At 39.2% G+C, this 15868-nt stretch overlaps 1 protein-coding gene and 1 long non-coding RNA gene across 6 annotated transcripts in view; one reads left to right on the forward strand and one right to left on the reverse strand.

The window, feature by feature from the left end:
- LOC132368868 (uncharacterized) overlaps positions 1-15868 on the forward strand; it is a 124665-nt gene that overhangs the window by 10689 nt on the left and 98108 nt on the right. Inside the window, exon 2 of the long non-coding RNA XR_009504169.1 lies at positions 10093-10186. This is a non-coding gene — a long non-coding RNA (uncharacterized LOC132368868). The remainder of the gene's footprint in view (positions 1-10092; positions 10187-15868) is intronic.
- The window catches only part of ACMSD (aminocarboxymuconate semialdehyde decarboxylase), a 98250-nt gene that overhangs the window by 9618 nt on the left and 72764 nt on the right, over positions 1-15868 (reverse strand). For 4 of the 5 annotated variants that reach the window (XM_059927619.1, XM_059927617.1, XM_059927616.1 and 1 more), the window contains 2 exons: positions 15753-15851; positions 10876-11080 (listed from right to left, as the gene is read on the reverse strand). In XM_059927619.1, coding sequence (XP_059783602.1) covers positions 11018-11080; positions 15753-15851 — 162 coding nt within the window. In that variant the 3' untranslated portion in view covers positions 10876-11017. Of the gene's footprint in view, positions 1-10875; positions 11081-15752; positions 15852-15868 lie in introns of those variants that run through there. The other variant, XM_059927618.1, reaches the window with a different exon arrangement.

Here is a 15868-nt window from a genome sequence, read left to right on the forward strand (position 1 = left end):
TCCCTTTTTTTCCCCCAAGACTGCTTTGGCTATTTGGGGTCTTTTGTGTTTCCATACAAATTTTAAGATTTTTTGTTCTAGTTCTGTAAAAAATGCCATTGGTAATTTGATAGGGCTTGCATTGAATGTGTAGATTGCTTTGGGTGTATAGTCATTTTCACAATATTGACTCTTCCAATCCAAGAACGTGGTATATCTCTCCATCTGTTGGTATCAGTGTCTTATAGTTTTCTGCATACAGGTCTTTTGTCTCCCTAGGTAGGTGTATTCCTAGGTATTTTATTCTTTTTGTTGCAATGGTAAATGGGAGTGTTTCCTTAATTTCTCTTTCAGATTTTTCATCATTAGTGTATGGGAATGCAAGAGATTTCTGTGCATTAATTTTGTATCCTGCAACTTTACCAAATTCATTGATTAGCTCTAGTAGTATTCTTGTGGCATCTGTAGGATTCTCTATGTATAGTATCATCTCATCTGCAAACAGTGACAGTTTTACTTTTTCTTTTCCAGTTTGGATTCCTTTTATTTCTTTTTCTTCTCTGATTGCCATGGCTAGGACTTCCAAAACTGTGTTGAGTAATAGTGGTGAGAATGGACATCCTTATCTTGTTCCTGATCTTAGAGGAAATGCTTTCAGTTTTTCACCATTGAGAATGATGTTTGCTGTGGGTTTGTTGTATATGGCCTTTATTATGTTGAAGTAGTTTCCCTCTATGCCCACTTTCTGGAGAGTTGTTATCGTAAATGGGTGTTGAATTTTGTCAAAAGCTTTTTCTGCATCTATTGAGATTATCATATGGTTTTTATTCTTCAATTTGTTAATATGGTGTATCACATTGATTGATCTGCGTGTATTGAAGAATCCTTGCATCCCTGGGATAAATCCCACTTGATCATGGTGTGTGATCCTTTGAATGTGTTGTTGGATTCTGTTTGCTAGTATTTTGTTGAGGATTTTTACATCTATATTCATCAGTGATATTGGTCTGTAATTTTCTTTTTTTTTTGTAGTATCTTTGTCTGGTTTTGGTATCAGGGTGATGGTGACCTCATAGTATGCGTTTGGGAGTGTTTCTTCCTCTGCAATTTTTTGGAAGAGTTTGAGAAGGATGGGTGTTAGCTCTTCTCTAAATGTTTGATAGAATTCACCTGTGAAGCCTTCTGGTCCTGGACTTTTGTTTGTTGGAAGATTTTGTTTTGTTGTTTGTTTAAAAAAAATTTTGTTTTAATTAATTAATTTTATTTATTTATTTACTGGCTGCATCGGGTCTTTGTTGCTGCGCGTGGGCTTTCTCTAGTTGCAGGGAGTGGGGGCTGCTCTTCGTTGCAGTGTGCGCAGCCTTCTCATTGCGGTGGCTTCTTTTGTTGCGGAGCACAGGCTCTAGGCACGCAGGCTTCAGTAGTTGTGGCGCACGGGTTCAGTAGTTGTGGCTCATGGGCTCTAGAGCACAGGCTCAGTAGCTGTGGAGCATGGGCTTATTTGCTCCGCGGCATGTGGGATCTTCCCAGACCAGGGCTCAAACCCGTGTCCCCTGCATTGACAGGTGGATTTTTGACCACTGTGCCATCAGGGAAGCCCTGTTGGAAGATTTTTAGTCACAGTTTCAATTTCATTACTTGTGATTAGTCTGTTCATATTTTCTATTTCTTCCTGGTTCAGTCTTGGAAGGTTATACCTTTCTAAGAATTTGTCCATTTCTTCCAGGTGGCCATTTTATTGGCATAGAGTTGCTTGTAGTAGTCTCTTAGGATGCTTTGTATTTCTGCGGTGTCTGTTGTAACTTCTCCTTTTTCATTTCTAGTTTTATTGATTTGAGTCCTCTCCCTCTTTTTCTTGATGAGTCTGACTAATGGTTTATCAATTTTGTTTATCTTCTCAAAGTACCAGCTTTTAGTTTTACTGATCTTTGCTATTGTTTTGTTTCTATTTCATTTATTTCTGCTCTGATCTTTATGATTTCTTTCCTTCTACTAATTTTGGGTTTTGTTTGTTCTTCTTTCTCTAGTTCTTTTAAGTGTAAGGTTAGATTGTTTATTTGAGATTTTTCTTGTTTCTTGAGGTAGGCTTGTATAGCTATAAACGTCCCTCTTAGAACTGCTTTTGCTGCATCCCATAGGTTTTGGATTGTCGTGTTTTCATTATCATTTGTCTCTAGGTATTTTCTGATTTCCTCTTTGATTTCTTCAGTGATCTCTTGGTTATTTAGCAAGGTATTGTTTAGCCTCCATGTGTTTGTGTTTTTTACATTTTTTCCCTGTAATTCATTTCTAATCTCATAGCATTGTGGTCAGAAAAGATGCTTGATATCATCTCAATTTTCTTAAATTTACTGAGGCTTGATTTGTGACCCAAGATGTGATCTATCCTGGAGAATGTTCCATGCACACTTCAGAAGAAAGTGTAATCTGCTGTTTTTGGATGGAATGTCCTATAAATATCAATGAAATCTATCTGGTTTATTGGGTAATTTAAAGCTTGTGTTTCCTTATTAATTTTCTGTTTGGATGATCTGTCCATTGGTGTAAGTGAGGTGTTAATATCCCCCACTATTATTGTGTTACTGTCAATTTCCTCTTTTATAGCTGTTAGCAGTTGCCTTATGTATTGAGGTGCTCCTATGTGGGGTGCATATATATTTATAATTGTTATATCTTATTCTTGGATTGATCCCTTGATTATTAGGTAGTGTCCTTCCTTGTCTCTTGTAACATTCTTTATTTTAAACTCTATTTTATCTGATATGAGCATTGCTACTCCAGCTTTCTTTTGATTTCCATTTGCATGGAATATCTTTTTCCATCCCCTCACTTTCAGTCTGAATGTGTCCCTAGGTCTGAAGTGGGTCTCTTGTATACAGCATATATATGGGTCTTGTTTCTGTATCCATTCAGCAAGTCTGTGTCTTTTGGTTGGAGCATTTAATCCATTCACGTTTAAGGTAATTATCAATATGTATGTTCCTGTTACCATTTTCTTCATTGTTTTGTGTTTGTTTTTGTAGGTCCTTTTCTTCTCTTGTGCTTCCCACTTAGAGCAGTGCCTTTAGTATTTGTTGTAGAGCTGGTTTGGCGGTACTGAATTCTCTTAGCTTTTGCTTGTCTGTAAAGCTCTTGATTTCTCCATCGAATCTGAATGAGATCCTTGCCGGGTAGAGTAATCTTGGTTGTAGGTTCTTCCCTTTCATCACTTTAAGTATATCATGCCATTCCCTTCTGGCTTGTAGAGTTTCTGCTGAGAAATCAGCTGTTAACCTTATGGGAGTTCCCTTGTATGTTATTTGTCATTTTTCTCTTGCTGCTTTCAATAATTTTTCTTTGTCTTTAATTTTTGCCAACTTGGTTACTATGTGTCTCGGCGTGTTTCACCTTGGGTTTATCCTGTATGGGACTCTCTGTGCTTCCTGGACTTGGGTGTCTATTTCCTTTCCCATGTTAGGGAAGTTTTTGACTATAATCTCTTCAAATATTTTCTCGGGTCCTTTCTCTCTCTCTTCTCCTTCTGGGACCCCTATAATGCGAATGTTGTTGTGTTTAATATTGTCCCAGAGGTCTCTTAGGCTGTCTTCATTTCTTTTCATTCTTTTTTCTTTATTCTGTTCTGCAGCAGTGAATTCCATTATTCTGTCTTCCAGGTCACTTATCCGTTCTTCTGCCTCAGTTATTCTGCTATTGATTCCTTCTAGTATAGTTTTCATTTCAGTTATTGTATTATTCATCTTTGTTTTTTTCTTTAATTCTTCTAGGTCTTTGGTAGACATTTCTTGCATCTTCTCGATCTTTGCCTCCGTTCTTTTTCCGAGGTCCTGTATCATCTTCACTATCATTATTGTGAATTCTTTTTCTGGAAGGTTTCCTACCTCTACTTCATTTAGTTGTTTTTCTGGGGTTTTATCTTGTTCCTTCGTCTGGTACATAGCCCTCTGCCTTTTCATCTTGTCTATCTTTCTGTGAATATGGTTTTTGTTCCACAGGCTGCAGGATTGTAGTTCTTCTTGCTTCTGCTGTCTGCCCTCTGGTGGGTGAGGCTATCTATGAGGCTTGTGCAAGTTTCTTAATGGGAGGGACTGGTGATGGGTAGAGCTGGCTGTTGCTTTGGTGGGCAGAGCTCAGTGAAACTTTAATCTGCTCCTTTGCTGATGGGTGGGGCTGGGTTCCCTCCCTGTTGGTTGTTTGGCCTGAGGTGACCCAACACTGGAGCCTACCCGGGCTCTTTGGTGGGGCTTATGCCAGACTCTGGGAGGTCTCACGCCAAGGAATACTTCCCAGAACTTCTGCTACCAGTGTCCTTGTCCTCATGCTGAGACAGAGCCACCCCCCACCTGTGCAGGAGACCCTCCAACACTAGCAGGTAGGTCTGATTCAGTCTCCTATGGGGTCACTGCTCCTTCCCCTGTGTCCTGATGTGCACACTGCTTTGTGTGTGCCCTCCAGGAGTGGAGTCTCTGTTTCCCCCAGTCCTGTCGAAGTCCTACAGTCAAATCCTGCTAGCCTTCAAAGTCTAATTCTCTAGGAATTCTTCCTCCTGTTTCCAGACCCCCAGGTTCAGAAGCCTGACATGGGGCTCAGAACCTTCACTCCATTGGGTGGACTTTTGTGGTATAAGTGTTCTCCAGTTTGTGAGTCACCCACCCAGCAGTTATGGGATTTGATTTTATTGTGATTGTGCCCCTCCTACCATCTCATTGTGGCTTCTCCTTTGTCTTTGGATGTGGGGTATCTTTTTTGGTGAGTTCCAGTGTCTTCCTCTTGATGATTGTTCAGCAGTTAGTTGTGATTCTGGTGTTCTTGCAAGAGGGAGTGAGGGCTCGTCCTTCTACTCCGCCATCTTGAACCAATCTCGAATATACTTTTTATTAATTGAAGTATAGTTGATTTACAGTATCAACTATAGTTGATTAGCTTGTTAGTTGGTTTCAGGTTTACAGCACAGTGGTACAGTCACACACACAGACACGCACGCACACATACACACACGTATATATTCCTTTTCAGATTCTTTTCCGTTATAGATTATTATAAAACATTGAGCTTAGCTCCCTGTGCTATACAGTAGGTCCTTGTTGGTTATCTGTTTTCTACATAGTAGTGTGTATATGTTAATCCCAAGCTCCTAATTTATCCCTCCCCCCACCCCCCTTTCTCTTTCGGTAACTATAATTTTGTTTGCTGTGTCTGTGAGTTTCTTTCTGTTTTGTAACTAAGTTCATTTGTATCATTTTTTTTTACATCAATATAAGTTTAAGTTTTCTGGTTGGGTAATATAAATTGAATTAGAGCTGACTTCCTTTTTAGGGGAGATCGAAAATATGGGGAAGGGTAGAGTACAATGAAGAGAAGTACTTGGATAAACTATGCGTGGTTGTCCTTTGGAATCTGATGGTGGTGGGATTTTTTTTCCCCCCAGGAGTATGTTTTGGAGAAGTACTTGTAGTAGAAAACATGGGCGAGAAAAGCCTGAAAAAGTGATTTTCCTGAGAGATTTTTGAGATTCTGGGTGTGAGCAGTATTGTTTTAGGGCCAGAAGAGTCTTTTCAAAATTCAGCTCTAATTTTGTCATCTCCTAATTGAAAACTTCATTGCTTCTTTTTTTTTTAACTTTATTTTTTTTAATTTAAATTTATTTATTTTAATTTTGGCTGCATTGGGTCCTCGTTGCTGCACACGCGCTTTGTTTTAGTTGCGGCGAGGGGGGGCTACTCTTCGTTGCGGTGCGTGGGCTTCTCATTGCAATGGCTTCTCTTGTTGCAGAGCCCGGGCTCTAGGCGTGCGGGCTTCAGTAGTTGTGGCTCATGGGCTTCAGTAGTTGTGGCTCACGGGCTTAGTTGCTCCGCGGCATGTGGGATCTTCCCGAACCAGGGCTCGAACCTGTGTCCCCTACATTGGCAGGCGGATTCTTAACCACTGCGCCACCAGGGAAGCCTGAAAACCTCATTGCTTTTTTTTTTTTATTTTTTATTTTTTTTATTTTTTTTTTTTTTTAAAGATTTTTTGGATGTGGACCATTTTTAAAGTCTTTATTGAATTTGTTACAATATTGCTTCTGTTTTATGTTTTGGTTTTTTGGCTGTGAGGCATGTGGGATCTTAGTTCCCCAACCAGGGAATGAACCTGCACCCCCTGCATTGGAAGGCAAAGTCTTAACCACTGGACCACCAGGGAAGTCCCCTCATTGCTTTTTGATAGATAAAATTCCTCAACCAACATATGGCCCCATGTGATCTTGTCACTTTGTACCAAGAATGTTTTGCTTTCTCACCTCCAGCCCCAGTGGTCTTATTTCTTACTGTGGTCTTATTTCTTATTCCTCTGCCTCAGATATTCTTCACTCTCCTCTTTGCCTCTCTACCTTTTAGCTCTTGTCTGCTCTTCAGATCCCAGCTCAAGCAACACTTCTGAAAATTCTCTCCCCAACTCTGATTGGCTCAAATCCCTTATTTTAAGCTCTCTATACACTGTATGCTTCTCCTTCATAGCTCTGGTCATGGTAGAAGTTTTTTTTTGTTTCTTTAAAAATATTTATTTATTTATTTTTGGCTGTGTTGGGTCTTCGTTTCTATGCAAGGGCTTTCTCCAGTTGCGGCAAGTGGGGGCCACTCTTCATCGCAGTGTGCGGGCCTCTCACTATCGCGGCCTCTCTTGTTGCGGAGCACAGGCTCCAGACGCGCAGGCTCAGCAGTTGTGGCTCATGGGCCTAGTTGCTCCGCGGCACGTGGGATCTTCCCAGACCGGGGCACGAACCCGTGTCCCCTGCATTGGCAGGCAGATTCTCAACCTCTGTGCCACCAGGGAAGCCCAATGGTAGAAGTTTTATATTAATTTGTTGCTTATTTGATACATGTCTCCCTAACTAGATTATAAGCACAATTGAGGACAGGAACTGTGTTTGTTTTTACTTACATTATCCCAGGACCTAGTGTGGTTCTTGGTGCGTTATAGACCCTCAATAAATATTGTTGAATGTGTGTGAATGAGCGCATAAGTGAATGAAGTCATAGTTTCTGCTCTCAAGGAAGTCCCAGTCCAGTGAGAAGATAGCAGCTGCAATCCCAAATGAGAAGTATGTTCTAGTAGAGATATCAGTACAGTTTTTCAAAGGGGGAGGTACTGATTAATGAAATCCCAAAGCCTAGAAACCATCACTTTAGGTCCTGAGGAATTTTGAAGGAGAGAGAGAGAGAGAGAGAGAGAGAAAGCAATACAATCAGATACATACTTTGGAGAATTTTCTCTGGCCACAGTGTGGAAGATGGATTGTACCAGACTAAGCCAAGAGGCAGGGGTATACATAAGAGATTATTTCAATAGTCCTGCTGAGACTTGAGGACCTGAATTTAGTTGGGAGCATTAGGGAAGAAAGAATAGATAAGAAGTGAAAGGTATATGTTAAAATGGCAGAATCTATCAGAGTTAATGTCAGGTTTGATATGGGTGAAGGAGAGAATTTTGGTGACTGGGTGATGCCATTAACCAGAGTTGGGACTATAGGAAGTGGAACTATTTTGGGATAAAGGGATTGAGTTATATTGGGGGCATATGATTCTGTAAAGTACCATAGTATTGTAGCTTTTTTTTTTTTTAATGCCTAAAGCTGTTAGGACTTGTTGAAATATTGTCTGCCTCTTACTTCTGAATACCACATTTTTCTGGTTTTCCTCCTACCTTACTGGGCACTACTCAGTTTTCAATGCTGGCTACCTCCATCCAACTTCCAAATGCTGCTGAATCCCAGGAATTTGTCCTGGGTTCTTTTGGTTCTCTGCTCTACTTTTTCTCTCAGTGATTTCATCCAGTCTTATTTCTTTAGATACCTTTTGTACACTGATGGCCTCTCCGCAGCTTCCCTCTTGAAGTCTCCAGAGTAATATACCTAACTGCTTACTGGACATTCCTACCTAAATGTCTAAGACACATCTGAAATATAATGAGTCCAACAGTAGAACTATCGATTCTCTTTCTTCCTAAATCTGTTTTTCCCAGTCTTTCTCATGATGGTAAAATAAATCTGCTCAGCTGCTCTAGTGAAAAAAACTAGGAGTCAAGGCATCTGTGTCTAAGGTATGGATGAGTTTAATACCTTTAGCTACATCTCAGAGGCTAAATGTCCCCAGAGTTATTGCACAGAAAAGACATCATTAGAAAGCCCTTTTTGGGCTTCCCTGGTGGCGCAGTGGTTAGGAATCCGCCTGCCAATGCAGGGGACACGGTTCGAGCCCTGGTCCAGGAAGATCCCACATGCCGCCTAGTAACTAAGCCTGTGCGCCACAACTGCTGAGCCTGCACTCTAGAGCCTGCAAGCCACAACTACTGAGCCCGCATGCCACGACTACTGAAGCCCGCGCCCCTAGAGCCCATGCTCCACAACAAGAGAAGCCACTGCAATGAGAAACCCGCGAACCGCAGCCAAGAGTAGCCCCCGCTCACCACAACTATGAAAGCCCACGTGTAGCAACGAAGACCCAACACAGACAAAAATAAATAAATTAAATAAATAAATTTTTAAAAAAAGAAAAGAAAGAAAGCCCTTCTTTACATTGGGATTAAAGAGGAATTTTCTCATCTTTTCTTGCATCTGCATAGTTTCATTTTATCTTAGAGTTAAATCTTTGATCAAATCAAAGTTGGAGTTGTCCTTATGTATGATGTAAGAAATGAACGTAATTTTATTGCAGTGTTGTTTGTAATTGCAAAATATTGGAAATTACATGTAATGTTCGAATGTAGGAGATTGATTGAACAAACTGTGGTGCACTCACACATACAGACAGACACCTGGGTATCAACCTTGACTTCTTTCCTTCCCATCTCCCCTTGTCCTCACATTTATCAAGTGCTGTTGCTTCTCCCTACAACCCCATCTCACCATTCCCTTTCTACTACTCTTGCCCAAGTCACCATCATTTCTTGCCTAGTCTCCCTAGTACCATTCTTGACCCCTTTAAATAATTCTCTACACAGCTGCTAATGTGTTTTGTTTTTTAAACCTAAGTCAGAGCATGTCACAAACCTATTTTAAAAACTCCAGTGTCTTCTTATAAAACTTAATATGAAAATCTAAACTCTTGACCTTGGCCTGCTTATCTGGCCAGCTTTTCCGCTTTGTCCCTACTTCTCTCCCCCTTGCTCACGAGCTCTGCCACAGCTCTTTTCTGCCTCAGAGCCTTTGCTGCTCCAGCCTTTGCCCGCAAGACTCTTCTCCATGGCTCTTTCTTTCTATTGTTCGAGTCTTAGTTCAAAGTTCTCTTTAAAGCGGTGTTCTCTGGCCTCACAGCTTAATATTTTATCTCCCATCCTTCCCCTAGTCGCTCTATACATTTCCTTGTTTTAATTTCTGCATAATGTTTATCAGTATGAGAAGAATTCCCTCTCTTACTTCCTCCCTCCCTCCCTTCCTTCCTTCCTTCCTCCCTCCCTCCCTTCCTTCCTTCCTCCCTCCCTCCCTCCCTGTCACTCTCCATTCCTCCTTTCTTTGTCCTCCTTCATTTATTTATGTTCCTTACCCTCCAGATTGTACGCTTCATCAGAGAAGGAATTTTATCCTTTTTGTTAACTTCTGTATCCCCAGTGTCTGGAACTGTCCTACAGTACTGGCACATCATATACATACTCTGTGACCATGAATATACCCGGTTATCTATTTAAGCTATGTATCTGTAGATCTATGATACTGAATGAGATGATCAAGTTACTTTTCATAATAACACAATCATTAAACACTGTGTTAACAGTGCTCAAATATATATTATTTGAAAAGGAACAGATATTTTCCCCAAAGAATGAGGAAGGAAAAAAATAATAACACATGCTTCATGTTGCTGTTTTGCGCAACTTTGTTTTTCTTTTTAGGCAGATTGGAGTAACAGAGTGGTGGGTGGGTAAAGTCCTAGAAAGCAACAGGAGTAGCAAGAAAGAGATGGAGTTACAGACTAAATAAATGAAGAAAAAATAATGAGATGGGTGTAGTTTTGCAAAAATTAAATCAGTACAAATCACATGCCAGTACTCAACTTGATTTTCTTGACTAATGGAAGGGAAAAGAAGTATGAATGAATCGAAAGCAAGAGGGTAATTTAGAAAAATTATATTTGATTTTAGAATTCAGCCAGAGGAACATGAACCACAGACGTTCATCACCCTTCCCAGGACCGAGTTCATTTTCAGCAGCCCAGGTGGGATGACCAGAAATGAAGTGAGTAGAACAAGGCTACCCTGGTATTGCCCTGCTCAGTCTCTACAGCCTTCTTTAAACATTCTGCTCCATATTTTAAATTAAAAGAGATTCTCGTAAAAGTAAATTATATACTGAAACTTTTCTGCAGAATAGGTAAGTTCTCATTCATATGGGAACTATGTTCCCATAGTTTTGCCTTTCTATCTATTTCCTAGCTTCCAAACCTAAACATGCCTTATCCATCCTTATAGACTCAGCCCAAGTTCCAGCTTCTGTGATGATCTGCCCAAAGTTTGAATCCAAATGAATTTTTCTTACTGAAACTTCTGTGACACGCATGTTTTACTGCTTAGTTCTTATTCCATGAACATATATCTTGCCTCCTTAATTGGGCTATAAGCTCCTAGATGTTATGGAATATGTATATCATTTATTTTTTTGGAGCCTAAAGCACTCCCAGCCCACTTCTGGGCTAATGGTAGGTGTTGAAAGTGAATAAAAACAGTTTATTTGGGCCCTATTAACATATATTTGCTCAAAGTAGACCCTACCTGAACCCTCTGGGATGAATCTGTTATTTTTTCCATATAAATCATTAATGACATTTTGCTTTTTATTTCTGACATTAATTTAAAAGGCACTGGGAAAATTATTTTTGATTTGCAAATGAAATAATGTACTGCTTTTCAGAATAAAAGCACGAGTCATTTTTGTTATGAACAATTTAGGATATATATTCTATTTCTAGATAAAAGTGTTCAAAATAGGATTTTAGTGATACATATGTGATACATATTTAAAAACAAAGATAAAATATCTTCTTGAAATTTGCCTTTGTAGTAAATTCAGTCATTCAAATTGTTTTCTCTCAAGACCCAAAAATTTTAGAGCATTGCCAGCTTTGAGTTTATCCTGAAAAAGAAAAGATTTTATTGTAAAGCATTATTTAATGGTTGTTTTAAAGTACTTATTAAGTGTCTTCGTCAGGTTTTTAAAAATTCAGTTCCCCAATGTGAGAGAAAAATATTAGCAGGTTAAACAATGAATCTCTTGACCCATGTTTTACCCCACTGTTTTTCAAATTATATTCATATATTTGTATTGAACAGTCTTTTAAAAGCAAAAATATAAATGGTGTGTGGTATATTTATGGTTTTATTATTTTCCCTACTTTTCAAATATGTTGACAATCATGGACAAAAAATGGATTTTTTTGAATTTTGAAACATGTAAATAATGTGTATTTATGTTATAAGTAATGTATAAAATGTATATTTGTTTTATGCTTATTTTTATAGTAACAGTTCCTAGTGAAAGACTTCTGCAAATGCTTTTTATATAAAATAATAGAATGATAAGTTTAAATATATTAGAAACAGAATTACGATATGACCCAACAATTCTACTCCTAGTTATATAGCCAAAAGAATTAAAAACAGGGACTCAGATACTTGTATGCGAATGTTCATAGCAGCACGATTCACAGGAGCCAAAAGATGGAAACAACCTAAGCATACATCAAAAGATGAATAGATTTTTAAATGTGGTATATACATAAATGGAATATTCAGGCCCCAAAAGGAATGAAGTTCTTTTTTTTCTTCCAGTTTTATTTAGATATAATTGATATAGAACACTGTATAAGTTTAAGGTGTACAACATAATGATTTGACTTATGTACATCATGAAATGATCACCACAATAAGTTTAGTGGACATCCATCATCTCGTATAGATACATTAGAGAAATAGAAAAAAATATTTTTTTCCTTGGGATGAGAACTCTTAGGATTTAGTCTCTTAAAACTTTCTTATATAACATATAGCAGCATTAATTATATTTATCATGTTGTACATTATAACCCTAGTACTTACTTATCTTGTAACTGGAAGTTTGTACCTTTTAACTGCCTTCAGTTCCCCCTTTGTCCTCTATTTGAAATCTAAGTTTGAAACTTGGTTGTGGGAGGAGGGGAGGAGAATTACAACAGGGAAAACCCTCTTAGGAAAATGACTTTCTTTTTACAGGACCCTCCAGTGAGTTTTAGATCTGTAAGATAAGAGAGTTGGAAAGAGTGCCCAGAAGTCATCTAGCCACCTACCACCTTCTCGGTATATGTGTTGTCCTTTCACATGGCCCTGAATAAAAAGTAAGCTCTTTTGGAGCAAGAAAAGTGATACAGATGAAGAGTCTCAGAAAACTGTACAAGTATGTACATTTATAAATTTCACATGAGAAAAAGACTCCCAAGTTTTTTTTTCACTTTCTCCCCAGCTATAGATTAGATCATCTCCACAGAAAGAACTCTTGTGATTTGAGGGGTAATTTTGTGATACCCTAATTGATATATATCCCGTTTGCAAAAGGCAGGTATGTAACTGAGGGTGGAAGGAAACATATATGGTGTCGTGTAATATCCGTACCATTAGTGTGTATCTATATATCATGACCACTTCAGGGTTCTCACACAGCCTTGCAGAGTGGGTAATTTGAGGCAGGGACCTCTTACTCAGGGTTCTTCCCAGATTCACACTTGGGCCATCCTCCTCTAAAGGAAGATTCAGAAGTGACTGTTGCTGCTGTGAGAAACTATTTGCTTTTTAAAATAGGTTGGGTGGGGCTTCCATGGTGGTACAGTGGTTAAGAATCCGCCTGCCAATGCAGGGGACACGGGTTTGAGCCCTGGTCCGGGAAGATCCCACATGCCGCAGAGCAACTAAGACTGTGTGCCACAACTACTGAGCCCGCGTGCCACAACTACTGAAGCCCGTGTGCCTAGAGCCCATGCTCCGCAACAAGAAAAACCACTGCAACGAGAAGCCCGTGCACCACAACAAAGAGTAGCCCCTGCTCACCACAACTAGAGAAAGCCCGCACACAGCAACGAAGACCCAAAGCAGCCAAAAATAAATAAATAAATTTATTTAAAAAAAAATAGGTTGGGGGGCTTCCCTGGTGGCGCAGTGGCTGGGAATCTGCCTGCTGGTGCAGGAGATGTGGGTTTGAGCCCTGGTCTGGGGGGATCCCACATGCTGCAGAGCAACTAAGCACATGCACCACAACTACTGAGCCTGTGCTCTAGAGCCCACGAGCCACAACTACTGAACTCATGTGCCACAACTACTGAGCCTGTGCCCTAGAGCCCACAAGCCACAACAAGGGAAGCCACCGCAATGAGAAGCCCGCGCACCGCAACGAAGAGTAGCCCCCGCTTGCCGCCACTAGAGAAAGCCGGCACACGGCAACGAAGACCCAACGCAGCCAAATAAAAATAAATAAATAAATAAAAATAATAAAATAGGTTGGTACTGAGTATTCTTTGAAGGAGATACATTTTGGTGTGTTGGATGGAAACCTGATCCTGGAGTCTGGAGATTTGGGGTTGGGTCCATGTGCTGTAATCCAGCAGTTATATCCCTTTTGGCAAATCACTCAGCCCCCAAGTCTCGTTTTTCTCCTCTGCATCTACATGGTGGAATGCATTTGCCTGACTATCTCCCAGGCTGGTTGTGCTCATCAAATGGATTTATTTATTTCATTTAAAATTTTTTAGTGAAATTTTACCTTCATGTGGCTCAAAATTCAAAAGGTATAAAAATGTACATTTCCTTTCACTAGTGCTACCCAACCACTACTTTTTCTTTCCAGAGTTATCAGTTTCTTGTCCTTCTTCCAGAAATATTTTATGCATATATATGCAGATACTTATATGTAGGTTTATAATTTTTTTTCACAAATGGATACTATACCATACATAAATGGAAGTATACTATATGCAGTTTTTGCACCTTGCTTAACTTAATATATCTCAGAAATTGATTCTTAATATTTTTTATGGCTGTATAGAATCCATTGTATGGATATGTTATTATTTATTTATTCCCCTGTAGATTGTTTTTAGTTTTATTACAAACAATGTTATAATGAGTAACCTTATACAGAATGTCATGAATTTGTGACAATATAAAATTTTTATTCAAGATTTTCTGAAAACTTGAAAGTGATAAGCACATAAAAGTAAATAACAAAAGGCATGTAATAATAATAATTATTATTCCATTAAAGTCTTAATCAGGATACTTGGGGTAATCTGGTTTCAGTATAATTTTGGTTAATGTTATAGAAAGTTTTTCATTTCTCAACCTTTGATATAAAAAGTAAAAAAACCAGTATTGCTTACTACTTTAATAAGTATATATTTAACAATTCAAGACTTTTAGTGCCTTAAGGTGGGTAAGTGCCAAAGGAGAAACTTCCTGTTTAAAGCAGTCTTAGGTCTCCCAGTCAATAACTTGCAACTAGTATATGTCAAAATGGACCCTTGGGACTTCCCTGGTGGTCCAGTGGTAAAGAATCCGCCTTACAATGCAGGGGACGCAGGTTCGATCCCTGGTCAAGGAACAAAGATCCCACATGCCGTGGGGCAATTAAGCCCACGCACCGCAACTACTGAGCTCGCGCGCCTCAACTAGAGAGCCTGCGTGCCGCAAACTACAGAGCCCACGTGCTCTGGAACCTTTGCGCCACAACTGCAGAGCCCACACGCCCTGGAGCCTGCACGCCACAACTAGAGAAAAGCCCTGTACACCACAAGGAAGAGCTCGTGTGCCACAACGAAAGATCCCATATGCCTCAATGAAGATCCTTAGTGCCACAACTAAGACCCTACACAGCCAAAAATAAATAAAACAAATAATAAATAAATCTAAAAAAAAGAAAAAGGACCCTTGTTGGCATCTGTTCATGTACTTCAAGCCTACTGAGAAGATGTGATGAGCTAATATATCCTTAAAAATTAAAGCAGAGAATTAGAGTTGAAGAGAAATTTTGGATTCTAGTTTAGAAGAAGGCCAAGACTTATACAAAAGGATTATGACTAAAACTTTTTTAAGATTTGTTAAGAATTTATATATCCCCATGTTTTCATTTTTGGCCATCCCTGTCCCGTGGTAGTGATTGGCAGTGAAGTCTTAGGAAGAACTTGTTTTGTTGGGGGTGGGTGTGGAATGGGAAGGGGATGGCAAAAGAGAGGAAATCTGGGGACACTGAGTCTCATTTTAACCTCATTGTTGTTCAGGAGCCTTGGGGACAGAATGGCAGTGGCAGCATTAAGGCACTTTTAGCCACTCTAAAAGTCAAATGCTAAAAGAAAAAAAAAAAATCCAGTTACTTGAGGGTTCTAGATCCTTGAGTTCTGTTAATCAAGACTTTAGTCTCAATATCTAAATAACTAGAATCATTACGACTTTTGAGATTGGTAGATTTGTAATAGAAACATTAAAGGAAAAATTTAGACATTTCTCTTATTCATCTAACATGCAAATCTAAATATATTATTATAATGTGCTTCTTTACAGATTTCTTTCTTGGCTTTATGAATTTAGTTGTACTAGATTGACTTTCAGCGTTTTAACTTTCCTTTGCCCTTTAATAGGTCAGCTATTTCTGGAGATCAAGTAACAGTTCTAGGAATATTAAGTGTAACGATTTCTCTGTTCTTTGCTATCACATAGCAAAGTGCTCTGAAACCAAACACAATTAGAGCAGGAAAATTCAGGAAGATCATGAAGTAAAAGGCACCTACCTTTGTTTCTGCATCAAATTCTTCCATGGATTCTATCAGTTTCCCAGGTTCCAGCTCACCTAGTGGAAAGGGGTAATCGGTTCCCAAAATGACTTTATCCTGAAAAAAGAAAAAAC

This window comes from Balaenoptera ricei, chromosome 7 (genome assembly GCF_028023285.1).
Source record: "Balaenoptera ricei isolate mBalRic1 chromosome 7, mBalRic1.hap2, whole genome shotgun sequence".
Lineage (NCBI taxonomy): Eukaryota > Metazoa > Chordata > Mammalia > Artiodactyla > Balaenopteridae > Balaenoptera > Balaenoptera ricei.